This window comes from Oenanthe melanoleuca, chromosome 3 (assembly GCF_029582105.1).
Source record: "Oenanthe melanoleuca isolate GR-GAL-2019-014 chromosome 3, OMel1.0, whole genome shotgun sequence".
NCBI classification, from domain to species: Eukaryota; Metazoa; Chordata; class Aves; order Passeriformes; family Muscicapidae; genus Oenanthe; species Oenanthe melanoleuca.
This window is the reverse complement of record NC_079336.1, coordinates 52,220,903-52,233,371: the sequence shown is the minus strand read 5'-3', so window position 1 is coordinate 52,233,371 and position 12,469 is coordinate 52,220,903. Positions and strand designations below refer to the sequence as shown.

Below are 12,469 nucleotides of genomic sequence, written 5' to 3'. Positions count from 1 at the left end.
TACCTGTTTTTCCTCTAGTTTTTTTTGGTGGGGTTTTTTGGTGGAGTTTTTTTTGTAGCAAGATAAAATCCCTAAATAATTGAGAACTCGTAGGCTTGTTCTGCATTTGTACAATTACAAGCCTGCACTTCAAGACTTCATACTGTCTGGAAGGGCAGTTGAGTTCAGGTATAATATCTCTAGCGTTTCCTATGAACAGTTTCTAAAATAGCAGTTCTTTTCTTACTGCTCACTGAATTCCATGATATGTGCCAGTTGATTAGTCTGACACCTTTCTCTTAATTTCCTTCTATTTTCACTTATTTTAAAAAGCAGGCTTAGTATAGATTGAGGTGCTAGATGAGGAGTTATGACAGGTTTTTTCGCTTTATTTCCATTCTTTTTTCTGTCTATCTTGTTGGTAATTTTTCCTGAGAGAACAGAATATCCACTGACAATAGTTTGTGTGCTTAGGAAGAAATGCCATTTCAGTAGACCAGAAACTGCTCTCTAAACTCCTGTCCACGTGATAATTAGATTTCTATCCTGCTTATGTTCCCTTTTGCTTTGTGAGCTAATTTAGTTTTAGACATATTTGTGGTTATGTTTCTTCAGCTCCAGTGATTTAAGACATTTCAACATATTTAATTTTTTATAGCAGGATTTTGAATTTTGAATATGGAAAGAAGAAAACATTGTTTTATATAATACCTTGTACAGAAACCAGTTTTTACACGTACATAACCACCCCCTTCCTCACTTTCCATTCCCCCCCAACACTGAAGCCGATTTTGTTTTTTATTTTGCAAAGTAACATTTGATACAAATTGAATTAGAATAATTTCTCAAAGATGACTGAAATAGAGCTTTTTCAAGCTTAAAAAAAATGGTATTTCAATTCAGTAAAGTGTTAGTGAGGTTTTATAGAATATGCAAAACAATTGTATTAGAAAAAAGGTTACAGTTTTTGCTAAATGTTGGTGTTTAATGACAGTTCATCTGGAACTGGTTTTTTAAAAGATGTATCATCTCTGAGACTTAGACTAGGGAACAAAAGTTCTATAGAGGTTGTTCTAGAACAGGCTCTCCATGCTTCACTAAACATTTTTAGGAATTTAATATTTACCAAGTGACAAGTGTATATCCTAACTTGTTATAAATTGAGTTCACTATATTCTGAAATATTTAAGTTCTGTAGTATGAAGCTGAGATGGGCAGAGGGATTAATTTAAGTGAATTGGTGAAGTCCTCTAATTGTAATGTGGCTGAAGCAAATTTGTGTCTGTTGACAAACTTGTTTTCTGTCCTGGTTTTGTAATAATAATCTTTATATTCTCAAGGGTCTTCTTGTCTTGGTAAGGCAAGATTCCCTGTAGGCGAGGAGTTAATGCAAATATATGTAAGAAATGGAATACATATGTGCTTTAAAAAAAAAAAAAAAAAAAAAAACAGCAAAAATTGCTACGCAGTTATAAACTTAATTATAGCACTAAAAATTTGTATGTATGTGTATTTTATTCTAACTGGAGCTAGGTCTGTATATTTTAGATGGATTAGGTACATGTGCAAACTTAGCATCTATTATGCTAATAAAAAGTAATTTATTACAATTTAAAGTCTAGTTAATATGAAATTGATGTAACCTTTGCCTAATGAGGCATTTTCTTGGAATTTGCAATGAGTTAAAGCACCTTTTGGAAAAAAGAAGTGTATGTGACATGCAGATTGCATTGAGAAATACATCAGACTGAACAAAAAGTGGTTTCTATGACAAAATGTTCTGAAAGTCAATTCTTGTGGTGAGTGGTACAGAACAGAAGTGGGTGGGAGATGCTCACTTGGGAAAAATATAGCTTCAAGATGTTGAGCTAGTATATTTACATGTGAAATTGTGGGGAAAAAAGAAAAGTTCCCTCCTGGTGAATTAGCATGTTTTTAATGGGATATTAAAACATATTTGCAAGTGACTGTAATTTGATACTGTTCTATAGTTCAGAATTTGTCACCAAATGTTGCTGTAGGAGTACAGATACGTTTGAACCTTTCTTGTTTCTTTGCCAATTGGGTTTTGTGTATTGATAATTACTGTAAGTTCTTTTTTGTAGCCATGTAGTATTGTTTGACAGTGGAATTATTTCTTCTGGCTTGTTTTTGCATGTCTTTCCCATTGCCCCAGGCATGCCTGACATGGTTGATCTTTAGATTTCAGCCTAAAGCAAATCTCAAATATTTGTGTTTTTTGATGTTACTTTGTAACATTTATCACCTCTGAGAGTCATCTATTCTTTTCCCTGAGAACTCTTTATTTTGCCTTAGTAGATCTTCTGACTGGTGTGAACTTGCCAGTTTGAACTCTTAAGTCAATAATTTTTTACCTGTGGAACTGTTTGAACAGATATTTCAGTTTCTTTTGTGATTATTTTCTTTTTACTACTCATCTGTCTTTGTACTTTCATTACTTTTGAAGATGCAAATTTGAAGGACCTGGTTAGTAATCTTTCTGGAGGTTCTCCAGATATCCTTGTCTGAATGCCAGTGTAGATCCAACACCTAAGGCACTCCACTGTTGCCTAGAGAAGTCTATGGAGTGAGAGCTTTATTAAGTTAAACCTTGTGCTAGGTTCTTCAGTTCTTCATAGTTTGAAATTCTCACTGAAGTGTTTTGTGGTTTTTGATCTTTCCCAGAAATGAACTGCACTCAATTCACCAATGCAGAGATGCTGATTGTAATCTTGCATAGTTGATAAACTGTGGTCTGTAAATAAGTACTCTGCATCTTGGCTACTTGCTCTGGGGAGTGAAATTTGAGTGGGAGTAGTGTTATAAACATTTATAGCAGCCACTCTTCAAGCTTTCTTTATATTACTATTTTGGAACCTGTAAAGTTTTATGAGGCAGCAAAATATCCTCCATTACAATGTTATATTAAATTCCTTTAACTTTCAGTATTGTAGTTCCATATTAATAAAATAGATTAACTTTTTTTGTTCTGTTGCTTCTGAAATAAATCAGAAAATAATATTGCATGCAAGTACTATATTAAACAACATGAGCTACATGTACACAGTATGTGCATTCACAGAGCATGAGCAATTAATTTATTTATTTTAAGCTTAAAACTATTGAAACTCTTAAAGATAACACCTACTTAGCCTCAGAATCTTCAGAGTAATATGTGAATGCCTGCGAAGAGGGAAAGAGGAAGAGGCTATTGTTGAACAGTTCTGGAGGAGCATGACTTAGAACAGCTTTCACAGGCTGTGAACTGTGGAAAAAAAAACTTTCAATTACCTTTCATTACTTTAAATAGAGTTAAAGGAATAGCAGCCTGTAAGTTTATCACAGACAGTTGTCAAGGTACTGAGGGTGAAAACTGAGTGGCATTTGCCAAAAAGTGACTGAACCTTTGTGCTTGCTTGAAATGACAGAACCATATTAAAGGATACAATAACCTTGGTTCATGATTCAATAACATAATATTTGAGGTGTAATGGCAGTTGAGTTTTAATAGCTTGAATGTGCAGACTATCGGAATGTTTAAGACTTAATTTTTAGGAGCAATTTAAATTTTTTTAATACAGTGCAAATGTTGTAATTTTGATCTACTCCTTTCCTGATAATAGATCTTTATGGGAGGTATAAATTACTAATATATTACTGTGAACTACATGTTTATCTTTCTTTTATGGGGGAAATAAACTTGTTTTTTCCTCTCATTCTGTGGTTTTGTGGATAATTGTGAAGAAATTTTGTTCAATGAATTTGGGATCTGCAATAAAGCCCAGTTCAGATTTCCTGTTTTAAATATAAACTGTGTTTTAGTAGAGAGTAGCACAGTTCAAACAAACAAAAACAAGTACTTAGTGCATAATGATTACTAGTTAGAAGCAAATGAAGATCCTATTGGGTTTGTTTACTGCATTGTCAGTGGTCTAATTAAATATTTATGACAAAAGGCATTTAAAGGATGCCAGCACTGACCCTATTTTATGCACGTATGAACAAGTGAAATGTATTGGAGTTGACACAGACTCTATGGTTACTTACAGTTTGCTAATACAAAGTAAAAATATGTTTGCTCAATGTACAATTAAGATCAATCTTTAACCCTGAATTAAAAAAACTCTGAATGAAGTTGATATGGAACAGATGTTTAATTGTAGCTGAGTTTTGATTTGCAAATCTTTTTTCTGACTGCTCAGATGTCTAGCCTAGGTTTATTCAAGCACTAAGTGGTCTGTTTAAAGTATGACATCTTTTATTTAGAAAAAGGAAAATAGGGATGATGTTAAATTTGGCACATTTTTAAAATATTTGTCTAGATTCAACAGACACCACTGAAAGTAATGTTTATGTATGAAGTCATCTCAGTCCCTGGGGATTTTTTGCCTTCCTCTGCAGGACTGAGCAAGGCCCCTTGCCAAAGGCTCCTTTGGGCCATTCCACCTATTTTCTCTCCTGCTGATTTTGCACTTCCAAGGCACCACTCATGCCCTTGCTCTGTCTTTCTTTGCCACTCCAAGTTTGTAGCAGGAGTGAGCTCCTGTAGTCCCTTGGTTTGGTTTTCCCTACAGTTCTTGTTTGTACAAGGCAGTCTGGTTTGTTGCAGCATCAGGACCTGGCACTTTTCAGCTCTCCCTGCATGCAATACAGGGATTGTATTGCAGGCCAGGCATGAGAGCACTTCTCATGCATCACTGGCCAAGAAGCACAGCAAAGCAGTTTTTTGCAGCCAAAAAAATACACTTGTCATTGATATGTATCATAATTTCAAAAACAGCCCAGGCTGTTGCACATCTCCTCCTCTTTTTTGTGTGAGCAGTATCAATCCTTATTCTTCAGGTCTGGGGAAGCAGGGACTGCCTGGTTCATATTCCAGCTGCTTCTTTTTTCTGTGGCCTTGCCTTTGCCAGACTGCAAGGGATGTTTTGATTTTTAAAACAAAACTGAAGAATGCATTAGCCTGGGCATGGTTATAGAATTGCATTGTGTTAATGCCTGTGAGCATTGGCTCTTAGACTGATTCAGGAAAATTAAATTAAATTGAATCCTTTTTCCTCCTCTAAATATGGTTTTAGAAATGTTTTTGGAGCTGAAAAAACCCTGGCATTTCAGGTAAATACCAGTCTCATAGCTAGTCAGCTCCTGGGTACTGCTCCTGTGCTTGCCTGTGGCCATTTGTGGTTAGCCACTTTGGAGATGGACCTTTGCTCAGATGGAGTACTGTTGTTCTGAAATATAATAAAATGTTTTATTACAAGGGAAATGACTCAAGGATTTCTAAAAATAAGTACAAGAAGAAAAAAAATTCTCTGGGGAAATAACAGGTATAGCACACTTCAGAAAGTCACTCAGTTTGGGAGCATGTCCTGCATTCGGCTAAGGGTTTGATCTCTGAAGAGATATGTGGAGTTCTGCCATTCTGTGGAAATCCAGGTTAACTGAATGAACACAGAAAACTTTTAAAAACTGTACTGATTTTTGTTGGCTCCCTGCCCCAAATTTCTTAGAATGGTTAAATCAGTTTGAGATAATCCACAGCTCTCATGCCCATCAATAGTACATGGCTCCTTCCCACACAGAGACATTCAGTGCCTAGCCTGGGACATGTTTACCCATTCAATCCTTTCTCCTAGTGCAGGGCTGAGAGAAGTGTTGAGGGTTTCCTCTGTGTGTGCTGCTAGAGAAAGGAGAAGGCAGGAATAAGAATAGGATAGACTATTTCAGGTGGAAAGGATCTCCAAAGGTCATTGAGGTCAGCTGCCAGATGATCAACCCTTTAAGGGTTGGGAAGCACCCATGTCACAAAGGCTGACCTAAAGGTCATGTCCAAATGACCTTTAAACATTGACATGCTTGGGGCATCAGCTACCTCCTAGGAAGCCAGCTACACAGGTTGATCACCCTTGAAGTAAATGAATGCTTCCTAATATCACATCTAAACCTTCCATGGTGCACCTTTGAACTGTTCCCACATGTCCTGTCACTGATCCCATGGAGAAGTGCTCAGCATTTGCTTCTTCACCTTCCTCAGGAAGCTGTAGCGAGCAGTGAGGCCACCCCTCAAGCCTCCTTTTCTCTAACCTAGACAAGCCCATAGTCCTGAGCCAGTCCTCAAAGGGCATTCTTTCCAGCCCTGCTTTGTTGCCTTCTGGACATATTCAGGGACTTTCGCATTCTTTTTAATTTGTGGGCCCCAGAACTCCTCACAGTACTCGAGGTGTGGCCATACCAAAGCTGAGTGCAGCAGGATAATCACCTCCTTTGTCTGGATGAACACAGGGTTTGCTGCACCCCAGGATGGGATTTGTCCTCCTGGCTGCCTGGGCTCTCCCTGCTGGCTCACACAGACCTGCTGCTGATCAGCACTCCCAGATCCATTTCTGCAGGGCTGCTTTCCAGCCACTCCTCTCCCAGTCTATACTTGTGCCCAGAATTACTCTGTCCCAGGTACAGAATCTGGCATTTGCTAGATTTAATGTCACTGACTCCCAATGCTCTGATCTATCCACATTGCTCTGTAGGGTTTTTCATCCATTAAGGGAGTCAGTAGCACCTCCAACTTGAGTATAATCAGCAAACTTGCTAATGGTGCATTCAACTTGTGCATCCCTATCATAGATAAATGTATTGAACAGAACTGGGAGCTGCGAATATTTATATTGCATCAGTAGTTGGCAACTCTTATATAGTCAAACAGATCCATGATATCCTAATTCCCAGTTGCATAGAAATTTCCACTGTGTATGTCAGCTGCAATTGCTTTGCTCTGGTTTACTCTTTTTTTGAGAAGGAGGTAAACGAGATAAACCACCTCTGGTTTTATGAGGTGACATCTGTGGTGTCTAAATACAGGCTTGAAATTGGTACTAGAATAACCTTGGTTATATGTGTTCTTTTTATGTTCTCACTTAAAGGAAAGCATAACTTGGCAGCAATGCAGAATTCTGCTGGTCTGAGTACTCTAGTGTTTTAAACTGCTGGCTCTGTGAGCATCTCACTTCTCAGCTTCTTGGTATAGCTAGGCTGAATGTGCTCCCCTTCCTGTGGGAGCAAGGATGGACTTGCATATTTACTGGTATTTCTGCATTATAATTTGGAAAATTAATATTTCATTGTTTTCAGTGCTAGTATTTATTGTGCTACAAACACATGTGTGGATATATGGATGCATAAGTGTATCTGTATGCATGCATGTGATAAGAATAGTATTCTAATTTACACATTGGTTGTGACTATCACTTGACATCTCAAATGCCTTGGTAGAAAATTAAATGGAATCCATTGGTAAATGTAACAAACTGTGCAAACCATGATGCTGCCTGCTTAAGAGTGCCCTTCTCTTTTATAATATTTTTAACTTCTGAACTGACTGGATCACAACAGCTCAATTCATGTTTACAGACATTCTACTAGGAACACAAGTTTTTCCATAGAAGTTATTGTGGTGGTTTGTATAATATAATTTAAACTGTGTAATAATGCCTGTCCCCAAATGGTTTACAAAGAAATTGCACTTGAAAAGTTTGAAGAAATAAATACTATTTTAGATTTTTAAAACTGTATCACTACATATATATATATATATATATATATATATATATATATATGTAAATTTATAACTCAGAGTCTTTCATTTTTACAAGTAGGATCTTATAATGAAAACCATCACTGGTACTGAGAGACTTCTTGTGCTTTTGAATCCATTACAGAGCTTTATAAATACTAGTTACTGATGGTATAATGTCTTCATTTTGCTGCTGTGTCGAATGTAGACTCACAAACTTGGGCTTTGTGACATGGTGGTGTTTTTCCTTATGTGGAAGAACCATGAGCTGACAAAAAGATATTTAAAGATACAGTGGACACTGCTAGTGCATTCAAGTTCTTTGTTGATTGTGACTTCCTAATAAGAAACTGTGCACTATTGTACAGTTACACTTGCAATATATTTAATGTAGATTTGCCTGCTTTATGTTTCTGTATGTCAAAAACTTGATATTAACTGTGGGTTTTAGTTGAGAAAGTTTATAATAAAGCAGCTGATTCCAGATGTGAGCTTGATATGATAGCATATATTATTTTGCACTAATCTGTAGATTTCCTGTACTGAAATTTGTATATCTGAAACTTGCATTTGCAAGGTGTGATCACTGACTTGCACATTGGCTTTGGAAAAAGAATGGTTTCTATTACATGCATCTAAGATTCTTTGAACTCTCTCTTGCTTGTATTTATTCTGTTTTCAATTTACTGCTTTTCTATATTGGTGATTTTCCTTACTAAGCAGAAGGTGAAGCTGTCAAGAAAATTAAGTGGTTACTTCAGATGCCTAGAGGAAGTGGTCATCTTTCATTTTTGGAGAGTACCAAACAGACTTAAAATTCCCTGCTCCCCATTTCAGAAGTCACTCTGACTTCTACTTTCCACTGCCTTGCTACTTGGGCTGCTAAATGTGGTCATTTTATGATTTTGCTGCTGTGCAAACTTTCTGATCTTCCCGAGCAGCATGTCCGCTGGACAATGCGGTTTTGAACAAAGCTCTGGATTCTTGGGGAATAAATCAACAATGCCTTCACTCTTTGCTCAGTGCATCGCTTCTTTCCTGCCCTCTCCCTCGGCTCGTGCCTCAGCGCCCCGTGCGCGGTGCCGAGCTGCAGGAGTGCCGGAATGGGGCGCGTGGAGCGCGCTGCCGCTGCCTGCAGGGACAATGGCCACAGTGTCACCCGGGCCCACTCAGGGGCTGCCCCTGGCGCTCCTGAGGAATGGCAGCGCTGTCTGGCATCTGCTGAGAGCTGTAGGATAGGCAAATGCAAACATTCCTGTAAGCTGACAGGCCTCTGAAAAGGCCGTGTTGTGGCCTCTGTGATAAATGCCACAAACAGCAGAGCTGTCGTGAAGGAGTTGGTTCAGACTGGAGGCTGCGATGCTGGTCATGGGCAAATTTGAACTGTGGAAAGAACTTCTCATCTTCCCACCCCTGAGCACGTGGTCTGAGCTGTCTGCTCTGAATCTTTGTCTTCTGTCAGCAGGAGACAAAGATTTTCCTTAAAACCTGGCACACAGAAGTAGAGCCTGGACCTGCTTTTCATTACTGGCAGTACAGACATATGGAATGTTTACATTACATATGTTTCAGGTACAAGAATCACAGAATGACAGAATGGTTTTGATTGGGAAGTACATTAAAGATCTTCTAGTTTTTAAACTCCTGCTTAGGCTGAGACACCTTTCACCAGAGAAGGTTGCTGAAAGCCCCATCCAACCTGGTCTTGAACATTTCCCTGAGCAACCTGTTCCAGTGCCTCACCACCCTCACAGTAAAGCATTTCTTATCTGTATCTTCTCTCTTTAAAGCCATTACCCCTTGTCCTGTCACTACATGCCCTTTTCTTCCCTTCTTTCTTAAGTCCCCTCTAGATACTGGAAGGCGGCTGGAAAGGTCACAAGAAGAACAGATAAAACTTCATGACTGACTGCCATTTGCTTAAGCTCTAGTAATACTGAGATCACCAAGTGAGCTTGAAAGTGGTTTTTTTAAAACGCTTTCTAAGGAGTATGTTAAAACTATGATCAGTCCTCAATTACAATATTTATAAAGCAGCAGACTGATACTGAAATTAACCTGAAATAAAACCTTCAGTTTTTTTATTTTTTTTTTTTTCCTTTGTTAGTGACTTGCACAAATACTATTTTTAGGAAAAATAAACTTCTTGAAGATTTCTTATTTTTGAGCATCTAATGAATTTGCTGGGTACTGAGATTTCAGAAATACACAGATAGAAAGCAGCCATCTTATTTTCTGCCCCTCAAAACAGACCACTATAGTATAGACAACTAGACATATTGCATATGTTCAGCTTCTGCTTGCATGCTGGTCTGAGCATCAGCTCTTAGTGGTCTGCTTGTTCTTTTTGTCTTTTGAACATGGCACACTTTATTTTTCAGTGTATTAATATAATGTAATTCATAAGCCACTGAGAGGTATACCAAAATAATAAAGTTAGCATTGTAGAAACTATATTAATTTTTAGAAGATAATATATAAAAAGTTGACTCAAATAAAGAAGTCTTCTGTTATTTTAAAAATAAAGATCTAGGAAAACCAAGTGATGCCTAATACTTAAAATAATTAAATACGCAAAATACTTAAATCCTTCAGGTACTGAATTTTCCTTATGCACTTAATGTTGTTGTTTTGGGTTTTTTTTTGATGTATTGAAAAAAAATTGCATTTCTCAATTTTTAGTCAAGGATATATATAGCTTTGAAATATGGTGAACAGTCTTTATAAGAAAGCTTATAGTTTTATAATCTGGTTTATGTGTGTATTTAATTTTGCTGAATATTATCATCAAATGACAGTATCTGTAAATAAAGACCTTACTGATTTGCTTATATTAATTTTCTCATCTTTATTATTTTTCCTTGTTTTTTTTTCCCTTCTTTTCTTACTCTCCTACCCCTCAGAAAAGAGCAAAAGGACAAGTGCTGTTTGATAAAGTATGTGAACACCTCAATTTACTGGAAAAGGACTATTTTGGGCTGCTGTTTTATGAGAATTCAGAACAGAAGGTAAGCCTATATGAAGGTTTTGTTTGTTTTTCGTCATTGCCACTCACTTCAATAGTTCAGTGAGGTATATACTATTAAATGTTTACCATTTCAAACACTTGAGTAAATTTTGCTGCTTTTTCTCACAGATGTGTAAGAATACTTTGTTCATGGACATGAAGGGAATCTAGCCCATAAGTCTGTAACAACCAGGCCTTTGAGTTCCTTTGCTATTAATTTAAAGTTTTAAGAAAATTTTTGGCATTTGTTAAGAGACTGAAGCTGGTCATCACTGGTATTGGATGCTAATTTTGCAAAAGAATGATGAGATGACTGCATTTGAAAGGATTTCTTAAATACTATTTGAAAATCTGTCTTGTTTTGCACTTGCTTTTTTTGTTGGATGGTTGAGCACATCTAAATTGCTCAGTGGAGGAAAAATCTTAAATCAGTCAGTGGCAAGTGCTCCATTAATTACCAAAACCTAGTTTATCTTTCTAACATCTTATCATCTGCAGTTGTCGGCTGGGCTGCCTGTTGATTCCTCCATGAACTAAATGTGTGGTCATCTTTTTCTTAATAAAAAAATCTCCCACATGAATGATTAAAATTGAAGCAGGAAAATTCATGTTTCTTTTAAATGTGCATTTGTAGTAGAAGCATCATTACATCATAATGCATCTAAATGTTTTTGCTTTTTTTCTGCCATCTTCCTTTTAACACTGGTTTGTTTTTTTTTTTTTTAATGAAGTGTAGTTTCATGGTCTGAATAAATCTGAATTTCTGGCTATTTCCATTCTGATAAAACTGTTTTGTAGAGTTATTTGCTTTGCTGCAAAGCTTTCTTTGCAGTATTGAGCAAAATACTCAATTTTTCTATATTGAAGATCTCAACATATAAAATGAGCTTGTTATGTTATTACTTAGGTATTTAATTTTTTTCTTGATTTGTAAACCATTTCCAGCCGTAAGTACTTCTTTGGTGTAACGATGAAGAACATCTCTGTTGATCTTCTAATATCATAATCTTAATATGATCTGTTATTTTTGCTTGTTGCTTTATTTGTGCTTCTCACTATTGAAAAACTATACTGTGCATACAAAACAAAATAACATAAAACAGCAGTCTGATCTCTGGCAAGAGAGAAAAGGTCTAATCCTAGACCTGGGATCCTTGACCTGTGCTTTAAAAGAGCTCACCCGAGTAGATCCCAGGAGGTAAAATAGGGAGCCTCGGGTTTTTGAAAGTTCAGCAAAAAAGTCTGGATTGGTGTAGGGTTATGTCTGGTTTTTTTTCTTCCCCCCTTGTTTTTCCCCTCTAGTTAAACTTTCTTGGTCAGTCATTTGAATAGAGAAACAGAGGTCCAGTCTTTAAAAAGACCCCATTTGTTTTTTCATATGTCTTTTTCCTTGGAGATAGTAAAAACTTGACCAGATGTGAACCTGGGCAATCTGATCTAATTCAAAACTGTCTCTTGAATCACACATGGACTGGTTATGTCCAGAGGTCTCTTTCAGTGTGAATGAGTCATTGAATTCTTTATCCATTGACTGTGAAAATGGTATTGTAGCAACACTCATAAGTATTTACATAAATTAAGAGGTATTTGCATAAATTAAGTGAGAAATATCTGATCATGGGGTCCATATTTATAAGTAGAATAGATCACTTCTCATCGGAGTTATAGACAGCAGCAGGCTCTTATTTAAAAACTTCTGGAGAAATCTGGTCCTTTTGTTATGAAAACTAAACAACCAGAGTATGTTCTTCATATAAATACATCCCTAGTGATATTTGGAGAAACTTAAAAAAAAACTCTTTCCTGGAAAATTTGTATTTCACACCTCCTACTTTCTCAGAACTTCTGCTGGGTTTAGGGCCCTCTTTTTTTGTTCACCTCTGTATTAAGTTTGAATTACTTTTTAATTTTGGTAC

General features: G+C 36.7%; 1 protein-coding gene across 16 annotated transcripts in view; it reads left to right on the top strand.

Annotated features, from left to right (window-relative positions):
- EPB41L2 (erythrocyte membrane protein band 4.1 like 2) overlaps positions 1 to 12,469 on the top strand; it is a 107,908-nt gene that overhangs the window by 49,801 nt on the left and 45,638 nt on the right. For all 16 annotated transcript variants that reach the window (XM_056486321.1, XM_056486324.1, XM_056486314.1 and 13 more), the window contains exon 5: positions 10,450 to 10,554. In XM_056486321.1, the coding sequence (XP_056342296.1) occupies positions 10,450 to 10,554 (105 nt within the window). The remainder of the gene's footprint in view (positions 1 to 10,449; positions 10,555 to 12,469) is intronic.